The sequence below is a fragment of the Hypanus sabinus genome, chromosome 3 (genome assembly GCF_030144855.1).
Source record: "Hypanus sabinus isolate sHypSab1 chromosome 3, sHypSab1.hap1, whole genome shotgun sequence".
Classification (NCBI taxonomy): domain Eukaryota; kingdom Metazoa; phylum Chordata; class Chondrichthyes; order Myliobatiformes; family Dasyatidae; genus Hypanus; species Hypanus sabinus.
Genome location: NC_082708.1, coordinates 64553584 through 64566232, shown reverse-complemented (window position 1 = coordinate 64566232; position 12649 = coordinate 64553584). Strand labels below are relative to the sequence as shown.

The 12649-nt window shown below is 39.4% G+C and overlaps 1 protein-coding gene across 3 annotated transcripts in view; it reads left to right on the top strand.

Moving 5' to 3' along the window:
* Window positions 1-12649, top strand: part of dlg2 (discs, large homolog 2 (Drosophila)) — a 787731-nt gene that overhangs the window by 394224 nt on the left and 380858 nt on the right. For all 3 annotated transcript variants that reach the window (XM_059964524.1, XM_059964523.1, XM_059964526.1), the window contains one exon: window positions 7511-7561. In XM_059964524.1, the coding sequence (XP_059820507.1) occupies window positions 7511-7561 (51 nt within the window). The remainder of the gene's footprint in view (window positions 1-7510; window positions 7562-12649) is intronic.

Here is a 12649-nt window from a genome sequence, read left to right as displayed (position 1 = left end):
GATTAATTCATTTTCATTGAGAAGTGCAGAAGGCATGCAAACATCTGCTGTAGTTAACAAAGAGATGTCAGTCCTGCGAAACTGCAACACAGAACTCCATGCATGCTGAATGACAAAAAAACAGCATGCAATAGAAAGATCTAATAATTTCATAACCAAGGGATCAGACAAAGAATTGTAATCCTACTACATTTAATTATCAATATTAGGTCCATTAGGTAGCTAATGGGAAAATGAGACTCTAAGAATATGCCTGTTTAATGAAAATTATGCTTTCAAGGTATTATTGTTGTTATTTATGTGTTACATTTATTATCATAGAATTTATGTTTAGAAACTTAGATAATTCAATATGTAAGTTATTTGTAATAACCTTGTCATAACTGCTACTTAATATTCCTTCAAATAATCAGCTTGTGGCAACCCACTTTCTGCGCAGGCGAACCGGCTCACAAATAGCCAGCGCGCGGGGGGAGACTTTGGTAATGCACCTCTGATGTCATTTCTGCTCGGAGAGGGTGGGCACTAGGGATTAAATACCAGCGCCGCGGTTTGAATAAAATAGTCTCGAAACGACTTGTTGTCTCTAGCTCTGTATATAGTACATCGCTACAAGCTCATATTTTTCACTTAAATTGAATTTTGCAATGAGCACTCTATCTTCTACATTGAATTAATGATAATAGCCTTAGGTTTATTTTTCTGTTTATGTGAATAACATGAAATACTGCTGAGAGAATCTCTAAGTAGGTCATACCCAGATAGGAAAAAAAAGTGTGGTGGTGGTATTAATACAGCAACACAGCCACAGTTTTGCCATTTATTTCATTTATTTGTTTACTGTACTTGAGGGTTGGTGGTGAACTTCTGGAAGTTAGTTTAACAATACTACTGTATAGTGAGTACCAGTGATTTCCATTCACCTGTTGTCCTTCCCATTCTTCTCAGCAAAGTTCACAGGTTTGGGAGATGTAGTCAGAAGCAGCTTGAGAGTAATTGCAGTGCATTTTTGGTTCTACCTGTGTAGCAATGGTGAAAGGCAATGGAGGCATTGAATGGCAAGGATGGTGGATTTGGTGCTAAACCAGAGGACTGCTTTGCATTTGATGATGTTGTTGAAGTTATATTCATCCATGCAAATGCAGAGAATCCATGTGCCCTGAACTTGGTGCTAAGATGGTTAGGAGATGAGACACTCATCATCAGGATACCTAACTTCTGGCCTGCTTTTGTAATTGCAGTATTTATACTACTGTTTCTGAGAGGTACTAAGAGAGTGGTCCTGGTGGGAAGTAGAAAGGTGGGGGGGTTGAGGGGAAGACTTAGCTGGTGGAGTGATCATGTTGGAACTGGTAAGTAGTGAAAGAGAAAATGCTGAACTTTTTCTGTCAGGGCACAGGGTGGGGTGGGGGTTAGAGGAGAGCAGAGGTTCAGGAAATGAAGGAGGATATTTCAAAAGTGCTAGAATATAAAGCCTTAAAATGAAAACAGGTGCAGCGAAGATGGAGAAACTGAGAGAAGGGGATAATGTCCTTGTAGGAGACAGGGTGGGAGGAGGGGTAGGTGAGATAATTTGTGGGTATCTGTAGATTTGTTTAACAGGGACTGGACAAGGTGGGGAATTGGAAGTTGTCAAAATATTAGAAGGTGTGGGATGTCTTCTGGATGTATGTTGCAAGGGACTGAACAAGCGGAGGGAGAGTCGAACCAAGGTATGAAGAGTTAACACGAGGAAATCTACAGATGCTGGAAATTCAAACAACACACACAAAATGCTGGTGGAACACAGCAGGCCAGGCAGCATCTATAAGGAGAAGCACTGTCGACGTTTCGGGCCGAGACCCTTCATCAGGACTAACTGAAAGGAAAGATAGTAAGAGATTTGAAAGTAGTGGGGGGAGGGGGAAATGCAAAATGATAGGAGAAGACCGGAGGGGATGGGATGAAGCTAAGAGCTGGAAAGGTGATTGGCGAAAGTGATACAGAGCTGGAGAAGGGAAAGGATCATGGGATGGGAGGCCTCGGGAGAAAGAAGGGGTGGGGGGAAGCATCAGAGGGAGATGGAGAACAGGCAAACAACTAAATCTGTCAGGGATGGGGCAAGAAAGGGAGGAGGGGTATTAACGGATGTTAAAGAAGTCAATGTTAGAGAAGTCCCCCCACTTCTTTCAAATCTCTTACTATCTTTCCTTTCAGTTAGTCTGGATGAAGGGTCTTGGCCCGAAATGTCGACAGTGCTTCTCCTTATAGATGCTGCCTGGCCTGCTGTGTTCCACCAGCATTTTGTGTGTGTTGTATGTAGAGTTAGGTTTGCTGGGGAAAGTGCAGGCAGAAACAATGGTATCTCAGCACAGTTATGTTTGTAAATCTTAGGAAGTGGGCTGTGTGGGATTAGGGCACTATCAGGTTGGAGGTCGTGGAGGGAGATCTTTTGATGTAATGATATCTGCAATGGTTCAGTAAACAGTGGACTGTTGGTTGTTAGTGGGATCACATTCCAGTGGAGATATGAGGAGGTTTTTATGGAGATTGAACATCATGGTAAAGATGAAGTGATTTTGAAGGCATATGTAATTGCCATTTATCGGCTCATACTTGAATGTTGTCCCGGCCTTGCTGAATATAAGAGTGGACAGCTTTGTTTACCAAAGAAATGTAAATGAAATTTAATATTGTACAATTATCAGTGAACATCCCCTCTTCTGACTTAATGAAAGAAGGAAATTCACTGATGAAGCAATTCAAGGTGGTTGGGCCTGTATCACAGCCTTGCTGAACTTCTATTTAAGCATTTCAGGATGGGCAGGATGAGCCAAAGTGCCTTATATGACCCTATGACTCCTGTTCTGATATCCTTAGGCTTGACAACACCACCACCTCTCTAATATTGATTGACACCTGATTAGTTCCAATGGTTTAGATAGGGCAGAGTTAGTTGAGTGTGTCCAGGACGAATTCCTGTCACAGTATGTTGACAGGCCGACTAGGAGGAATGCCATATAAGATCTAGTATTAGGTAATGAACCAGGTCAGGTCACAGATCTGTCAGTGGGTGAGCATCTGTGGGACAGTGATCACCGCTCCCTGACCTTTAGCATTATCATGGAAAAGGATAGAATCAGAGAGGACAGGAATTTTTTTTAATTGGGGAAGGGCAGATTATGAGGCTGTAAGGCTAGAACGTGAGGATGTGAATTGGGATTATGTTTTTGCAGGGAAATGTACCATGGACATGTGGTCAATGTTTAGGGACCTCTTGCAGAATGTTAGGGATAAATTTGTCCCAGTAAGGAAGATAAAGAATGGTAGGGTGAAGGAACCATGAGTGACAAGTGAGGTGGAAAATCTAGTCAGGTGGAAGAAGGCAGCATACATGTGGTTTAGGAAGCAAGGTTCAGATGGGGCTATTGAGGAATATAGAGTAGCAAGAAAGGAGCTTAAGAAGGGGCTGAGAAGAGCAAGAAGGGAGTATGAGAAGGCTTTGGCAAGTAGGGTGAAGGAAATTCTTCAATTATGTGAAGAACAAAAGATAGGACCGATTAGAGATAAAGGTGGGAAGATGTGCCTGGAGGCTGTGGAAGTGAGCGAGGTCCTCAATGAATACTTCTCTTCGATATTCACCAATGAGAGGGAACTTGATGATGGTGAGGACAATATGAGTGGGGTTGAAGTTATGGAGCATGTTGATATTATGGGAGAGGAGGTGTTGGAGTTGTTGAAATACATTAGAATGGGTAAGTCCCCGGGGCCTGACAGGATATTCCCCAGGCTGCTCCACGAGGCGGAGGAAGAAATTGCTGAGCCTCTGGCTAGGATCTTTATGTCCTCGTTGTCCATGGGAATGGTACTGGAGGATTGGAGGGAGGCGAATGTTGTCCCCTTGTTCACAAAAGGTAGTAAAGATAGTCCAGGTAATTATAGACCAGTGAGCCTTACATCTGTGGTGGGAAAGCTGTTGGAAAAGATACTTAGAGATAGGATCTATGGGCTTTTGGAAAATCATAGATCAGGGACAGTCGGCCTGACTTTGTAAAGGGCAGATTGTGTCTAACAAGCCTGATAGAGTTCTTTAAGGAGGTGACCAGGCATACAGATGAGGGTAGTGCAGTGGATGTGATCTACATGGATTTTAGTAAGGCATTTGACAAGGTTCCACACGGTAGGCTTATTCAGAAAGTCAGAAGGCATGGGATCCAGGGAAGTTTGGCCAGGTGGATTCAAAATTGGCTTGCCTGCAGAAGGCAGAGGGTTGTGGTGGAGGGAGTACATTCGGATTGGAGGGTTGTGACTAGTGGTGTCCCACAAGGATCTGTTCTGGGACCTCTACTTTTATTTGATTTTTATTAACGACCTGGATGTGGAGATACAAGGGTGGGTTGGCAAGTTTGCAGACAACACAAAGATTGGTGGTGGTGTGGATAGTGTAGTGGATTGTCAAAGTTTGCATAGAGACATTGATAGGTTGCAGAATTGGGCTGAGAAGTGGCAGATCGAGTTCAAACTGGAGAATTGTGAGGTGGTACACTTTGGAAGTGCAAACTCCAAGGCAGAGTACAAAGTAAATGGCAGGATACTTGGTAGTGTGGAGGAGCAGAGGGATCTGGGGGTACATGTCCACAGATCACTGAAAGTTGCCTCCCATGTAGATAGAGTAGTTAAGAAAGCTTATGGGGTGTTAGCTTTCATAAGTCGAGGGATAAAGTTTAAGAGTTGTGAGGTAATGATGCAGCTCTATAAAGCTCTGGTTAGACCACACATGGAGTACTGTGTCCAGTTCTGGTCGGCTCACTATAGGAAGGATGTGGAAGCATTGGAAAGGGTACAAAGGAGATTTACCAGGATGCTGCCTGGTTTAGAGAGTATGCATTATAATCAGAGATTAAGGGAGCTAGGGCTTTACTCTTTGGGAGAGAAGGAGGCTGAGAGGAGACATGATCGAGGTATACAAGATATTAAGAAGAATAGATAGAGTGGACAGCCAGCACCTCTTCCCCAAGGCACCACTGCTCAATACAAGAGGACATGGCTTTAAGGTAAGGGGTGGGAAGTTCAAGGGGGATATTAGAGGAAGGTTTTTTACTCAGAGAGTGGTTGGTGCATGGAATGCACTGCCTGGGTCTGTGGTGGAGGCAGATACACTAGTGAAATTTAAGAGACTACTAGACAGGTATATGGAGGAATTTAAGGTGGGGAGATATATGGGAGGCAGGGTTTAAGGGTCGGCACCACATTGTGGGCCAAAGGGCCTTTACTGTGCTCTACTATTCTATGTTCTATCTCCCTGTTTGTAAGGTATGTTTCCATACAATGAGAATATTTTCTTCTAGATGTCCACTAGCTTTATGAGGACTTCCCAGGATATACCTGCTTTAGCAAGCTTCCTTGATGCCACAGTACATGTGATCAAACACTACCTTGCTGTTGTATTCGTAACATCTCTGCAATTAAGCTTAGGTGCATATTTGTTCTAAGCCTGTGATGAGGTCCGGAGAATAGTGATCTTGTTGAAAGTTAGCTGGGTGTAGGTAAGCAAATTATTGGACAACAGATACACTTGATTTCCTTGTGAATAATACATTAAATCAGATTTATTGGATTTCTGCTTTTGGTAGAGCAAACACATCTGGGCAGTCTACTGCAATGTTGGGTAGATGTTGTGGTTGTAATTATGTTTAAACAGTTTGACAACTATGATTAAAAGTCAGTGCTCACTTAGAATCCCTGGCATTACAGGCCACAAACTAAGCCAGAAACCTTGGTGTTGTGATGGACTCTGACTTAAATTTTAACTGTCACATTAAGCCAATTACAAAGTCAGCCTACCACCATCTTAAAATATAGCAATAGTTAAAGGGTTTATATCTCAGCAAGATATAGAAAAAACCCATCCATGCATTTATTTTAGTAGGCTTGATTACTGTAATGGAGTTTTCACAGGTCCCTGTAAAAAATCCCTCAGACAGCTGCAGCTCATTCAGAACGCTGCTGCTAGAGTCCTCACTAAGACCAAGGAAGTAGAACATATCACTCCCATTCTCAGTTCACTACACTGGCTTCCTGTCCATCAGAGGATTGACTTTGAAATATTAATACAGGTTTATTAAGCACTGAATGGTCTAGGGCCAAAATACATCTCCAATCTCTTTCTGCATAATGAACCCTTCCTGAGCTCATAGGTCATCTGGGGTTGGTCTTCTTAACATCCCCAGGGATGAAACTGAACATGTGAAGCAGCATTTAGTTACTATGCTCCACATATCTGGAATAACTTCCCAGAGTATTTGAAGTCTGCCCTAACTTAAAGCTCTTTTAAATCGAGGCTTGAAACTTTTCTTTTAGTTGCAGCTTTTAATTAGAATTTCCTGCACTGTAACTTTTTTTTATCATATCAATTTTTGTGTAATTTTATTTCTTATTTATTTTCTGAAATTTGATGTTTAATTTGTATATCTTGTTCTATGTAAAGCACTTTGAATTGCCTTGTGTTTGAAAAGTGCTATACAAATAAACTTGCTTGCTAGATGTGTGATATCTGAGGTGAATGCTGAGTTGGATCATACAGTTGGCCATATATCTTCAACTAAGTCTTTAACACTTACATGCTGGGCATCATCCTCCCTCTTCAGATTGGGCTTTTGCAGCCTCATCTTTCTGTTGCCTGTTTCATTGTCCATTTAGCTCCATATAAAGTACACAAAATAATTATCAATCTAATATAAAAAGGTATTTTAATTTTTCTATCAGTTTTTTTCTTTACATGCAAAGATGAGGTGAGAATGGCATTCAGGCAGTATTTGATTTAGTGTGGTATTAAAGAACACAATGAATGACAAGGGAAAATCTCTCCAAAGTTTAACGTTAATGATAGGTTCAGTCCTTTGAAGCTGATTTTCTGGGAACCTGTTTATGACATAACATTGGTGGTTGTGCCTATAACCACCATTGTCCGCATGATCGGCATCTCCAAAATCTATATTTTTTATATCTATGACTTTTAATCTACTCGATTGATTAATTTTTGAGTCACATTAATACTTGTTTCTTCAGCTTCTCTTGATGCACTTGGTTAGTGTTTTGCTGAAACTAGAGCTGTTAAGGGCTGTCACAGCATTCCTGAGGCAAGTTCTCAGGTTGCAACTCTTGAGACCTTCTTACCATGTTGTCTCACTGGGTATCTGTCACTGTGGAGATATTAGCTCATCCAGCCTTCTGTATCCATGTAGTAAGTGCAAGTGTGTATGGAATACATGTGGCAACTGTGGGCAGCAGACTGTTTCTAGGACTATTTATCAGTAGTAATTTGAAGAGCTTTTCCTAGCTTGAGACAGGTATGTGAGTAGTTGTTTCTAAGAATTTGGGATAGGTATATTATAAAATGTAAGTACCATTCAGATATTGTTTGACCTCAATTTCTTAAAGCTCAAGATGATTTGAATGTAGGTCAGTTCTTGTACAAATTGTCTGTTATCAATTAATGTTAATTTCTGACTTAGTTTTTTTTTGTATTCAGGTCAATGGAACAGAAATAGAATATGAATTTGAAGAAATCACATTGGAACGAGTGAGTTAAAATGGTCTCTTTTATATGCTTATAGTCTGAACAGTTTGGAATATGGCTTTCATTCAACTTAAAATGCTAGCTGATTGTTTTTGCAATTCATGGAAGTAATTGAGTTATGATAGTTGCATTTGATATTTTTATTTTTAAGAAATTATTAAGGTTTAACATACCTTTCACAGAATGCACTGACACTAATCATTATTAGTGCAAAAGCAGAGAACTATTTGGAAGTCCATATCAGATTAAATTTATAAATGGAATTCTTTTGATAAATTAATCATGTATTTTGGTTATTTTTGATCATTTATTCTATTTGTCAAAAATGTGAAATGGGAACTGACTAATAACATCTCCCTAATTGTGTTTTTATTCCATTAATTGACAGTGTTACTAAGATTGAACCAAAGTCTCTCAACTTCTTTGGAAGATTTTTTTTCATTCTGTAGCAATACTCTACAAAGTAACTAGAAGCATGTTTTAATCATTTATAATCATACTTAGTGATTATTAACATTCAAAAGAATTATTAAATAATCTAATAAAAAATTGAATTAGAACAGAAAATGTAAGCATTGCAGATCTTCCAGACAATTGTGTTTGCAACATAATAAAATCTAATACAGCTATTGTCAAAGACCAGTGATTTGAAAAAAACTGCCACTTTTGAGATGAGAATGAAACTGGTGGGGGGGGGGGAAACTAAACTATGAAATAATTGATATAAAAAGGGTTTAAGTAATTAATGGACAGACTTACAAAGGTAGTACAGTTCGGAGAAAATATATTCCACAAAATCATGAACATGCAAGTGATGAAATGGTGTGGGTGAATGATAATGGAAGAGTAAAACTGAAAGTGAACATTTAAAAGGATTATACAAAGAAAGTTTGAAAACACTTAATAATCCATGAGAGAACCAAAGGGGAGTTAATAATTTTTCAAAGAATGTATTTTACAAATATGTTATCAAAAAATGATGAGGATAGGAATAGAGACAATAAGGATGCCTGTGATAAACTCACAGAAATGACAGTGCAATTAGGGATATGGAGTAATTATTTTGCCTCAACATTACCTGAAAGTTACCAGACATAAAAAATAATATTAACATAATATTTAAGACTATTAGAAAACTAATCAAAATCAGTGAATAAAATGGATGGATTTTGTATAGAGGAATATATCATATTATAATTTATTTTATGTGATGTGCCTAGCATTTATTGACCATTCTTAATTTGCATTCAGAAGGTGGTTGTGAGCCACCACCTTGATCTGACACAGTATATATGCCAAGGTATGCCACAGAATATTTTGGTGAGGAGTTCCAGGATTTAGACCCAACAATGAAGGGATAGCAAGATAGTTCCAAGCAGGTAAATTATATGGCCTGAGGAGGGAAGGGATGAGATATGGGCAAACTGGGAAGTTTGGTTCCCATGTGCTTGCTATTCTTTCTAATACTAGAGCTCATAGCTTTGGGAAGTAGATTCTGAAGAAACATTGGTAAGGAGACGAGCAAGAGTGCAAATGCAAATACAGATCAATGAAAAGGGAAGTCTGAATCTTGGAGAAAAGGTGAGCAGTGGGGAAGAGGTTAGAACAGAGAGATCCATAATTCATAGCAAAGCCTGTTGAAAGTTATAGAATGGGATAAAGAGCTGCTATAAAAGTAAAACAAGCCTATGAAGTGTTCTCATTTTTATGAGTTCTTTTGATGACTGAATATGCTTTCATCATTTAGCAGATACTAAATTAACACCAGTTGGTTCACATATGTCTTTCATTGGAGGAAGTCTGTCATCCCTACCTGGTCTGGCCTGCATGTGATTGCAGGTCCAGTGCATATGGTTGCCACTCAAATGCCCTCTGAAATGTTCTTTGGATGCTACTCACTTGTAACACTGCTGTTATTATGTTCAGTAGGAGAAATATTAGAGCTGAATGGAGTAAAATTAGATTAAGTTTATTTTTAAGATTAGTTCATTTACCACATGTACATTGAAGCATCGAAGTATACAGTGAAATGTTTTGTTTGAGTCAGGTCATATCAGTGAGGACTCTGCAAGTAAACCTTGTGCTTCCAGTGTCAGTATAGCGTACCTACAACTCATCCTAACAGTACATGTTTGGAATGTGGGAGGAAACCAGAACACCCAGAGGAAGCCTATGAGGTTGCAGGGCGAATGTACATGCTCCTTACAGGCAGCGACAGGAATTGAACTCCTATTGGAGATCACTGGCACCGTAATACAATCCCCTAACCATTATCCAACCTACTGACTTATTGGCATTGACTTCTTAGTCCAGTTGACCTTGTAAAGTATTCCTCACAAACGTCTGGGTACTGACATCTAAATAGGGAGAGTTATCCATTAGACCTTACCTAATTGTATGCACAGCATTATGTGTTGCAGGCAATCTACCAGCCTCCTCCATTATAATCTCTGGATTGGTTTTGTCCTCCTAGCTGTACAGACCTCTACAGAGTTGGTGGAACAGTGACAAACAGGTAGGAGAGAGTTAGCATGTAGTCTTCAACATTGACCAGATCCAATGAACTCTCATGGCATCAGGTCAAACAAAAACAAGAAAACTTCCATCTCAATATAACCTACTATCGCCCTCAGTTGATGAAACAGTGTTCCTCCATTATAAAAGAACAGCAAAATTAGCAAAGGTACAAGGTGTACTCTGTGCAAGGGAATTCATTGTTGACCACTGGGAGTGGCTTTGTGGCATTACCTTGGTCTGAGCTGGCTGAATCCTAAAGTAGATGGCTGCCAGACTAAATAGACAATAGGAAGTGAGTGAACCAACACAAAGGATAAAATTATTTGGCTTAATCCTAATCAGCCCTAAAGACAGACTAGTGGCAGATATATCTGTGTATGATAGCAATATCAAAGAGATTACCACGTAGTTCTTTCTTTGTATCAATAATGCATATAGCACTACAAACTTGCTAAATAGTGATCAGTTCTGGCAGGCTCCAGCAATTAAGTTCTAAAGAGACCCAGATGAGGTACTTGCAATCATAGTCAGGCAGAATAGCCAAATAGTGCCATCTTGCCTTTCTCTTTAGATTCTTCAACATTACAGAAGCCAGTCTACAGCAAATCTAATTCACTCCACATGTTATCAATAAACAGCTATTGGCACTTGATACAGTGGAACCTATGAAGACTTACACCTTAATGTCTGTGGCTAACGAAGCAGTTCTAGTACAATTATAACACTGGCATTTACTTGACAATATGGAACATTGCTAAGGTATATGCTGTTTATAAACAAAACAGGAAATATCCAATCTAACACAATTATTGGCAAAGAGCCAGAATCTCTCTCTGATGGTGTTATCAGAGACACTCATTCATAAATAGCCAACTCACAATGCCACACTTGTGTTTTGCCAGGGCCTCTAAGGTCCAAACTCTAGTCCAAACATTGACTAAGGAGGTGTGCAATCTAACAGAGAATGAGTCTTAGTCACGTTTCTTGTGATTACAAAACCAATGTGGAATGCAGTAAGTTTGATTCACTGATTTATTGGTGGCTGGCATGGATGGACAGTGGTGGAACTGCCTGGCCCCAGTCGTAGTGAGGCCGAGTCCAAAAGCCACAGTGTTACTTGTTTGCAGCCACCCAGATGAGAGGCGCTGGAGTTGGTACTGCCTCGCAGTGTTCACTCAGCAGAAGACAAGCTACACTGTCTTCGATTGCAGATTATTTCATTGATATCTTATATGTGCTTTCTATCTTATTTGCTTGCTATCTTATATGTGCCTTGTGCTGGGTGTGACTGGTGATTCTGTGCTTTGTACCTTGTCCCTGGAGTAACACTGTTTCCATGGCTGTAGTCATGGGTATTCATGTATGGTTGAATGACAATTAAACTTGAACTTGAACTTGAATTGCAGTGGTGAGGTAAGAATGAGTGGAATGATCTTATCTATAAAATTCATTGCAGTTACTTGTCTTGTACATAATGGTAGCACCATCCAAATCAGTAACCTGTCCAACCAAGAAGTATGAGGGTAGCTAGCACATGGGAACACCAAATGGAAGCACATGGTTTCCCTCCAAATTTCACACCATACTGACTTGGAAGCATACAGTATCACTTTTCTTGCTTCATTGCTCCTTTTAAACCCTGAAATTCCCTATCCAATAACATAGTAAGTGTGCTTTCAGCTAAATTAGCCTATTCCTAAGAATTCTTCAGATGGTGCTGGTTCATGAAGAAGCTTATCATAACCCTCTGAAGAACAGTTAGGGATGGGTAGTAATTGCTGGTCTAGCCACTGATGTCCACATGCCGAAACTGAATAATATAAAATTTTGCCCACCAATGGATGGATCAATGACCTTGGTGGATGTATATGCAAAAAAGATAATGAAGTCAAGAATAGATATTGGATTGATAATGTTATTTTAATACACTGAAATTTATGAATATAGAAAATAGAATTGTTTGAAATCCTGATATTCACAAAGTTAACAGTAAAAGAACGTTATTGCTTTCCTTCAGTGTATATTCTAGAAATTAACCTTATGCCTGCAAGTAATGTAATCCAGGATTAGCATGCAAAAATCAAGAAGTTATTCTCTACAAGGCACTAAATATGATGTTGTATGGCAGGAAGTGAAGCTATTGATTAAAACATAGTTAGTATATCTGGACAGCTGTGGAATGATGCAAGTTTAATACCACAAAGCAATAGAAGAGTATAGTACACAACTGTGTTAATTGCCACAAAGGGATCAACAAGAAAGAGAAAAAATCACCGTGATCATATTCATAAAGGTTGAAGTATCTTTTATTGTTTACACAGATTTCATGGGGCTCAAGCACGTTCCAGCTCACTCTATAATCCATATCAGTTAAGAGGTTGCATTTGTCAAATTGGAAAGTTTTAGTCTCTGTTTCTGGAATACATAAATCAGATTGGAGATCACTTGGCTGCATTTTATTTTCATATTTCTGATTTCTCCAGTGCCTGAATATAGTAAGCTAAAGTAAGATTATGTCACCACTGAATTTCAAACTGTACAAAAAATTACTACCACTATAGAAATATAGTGAAT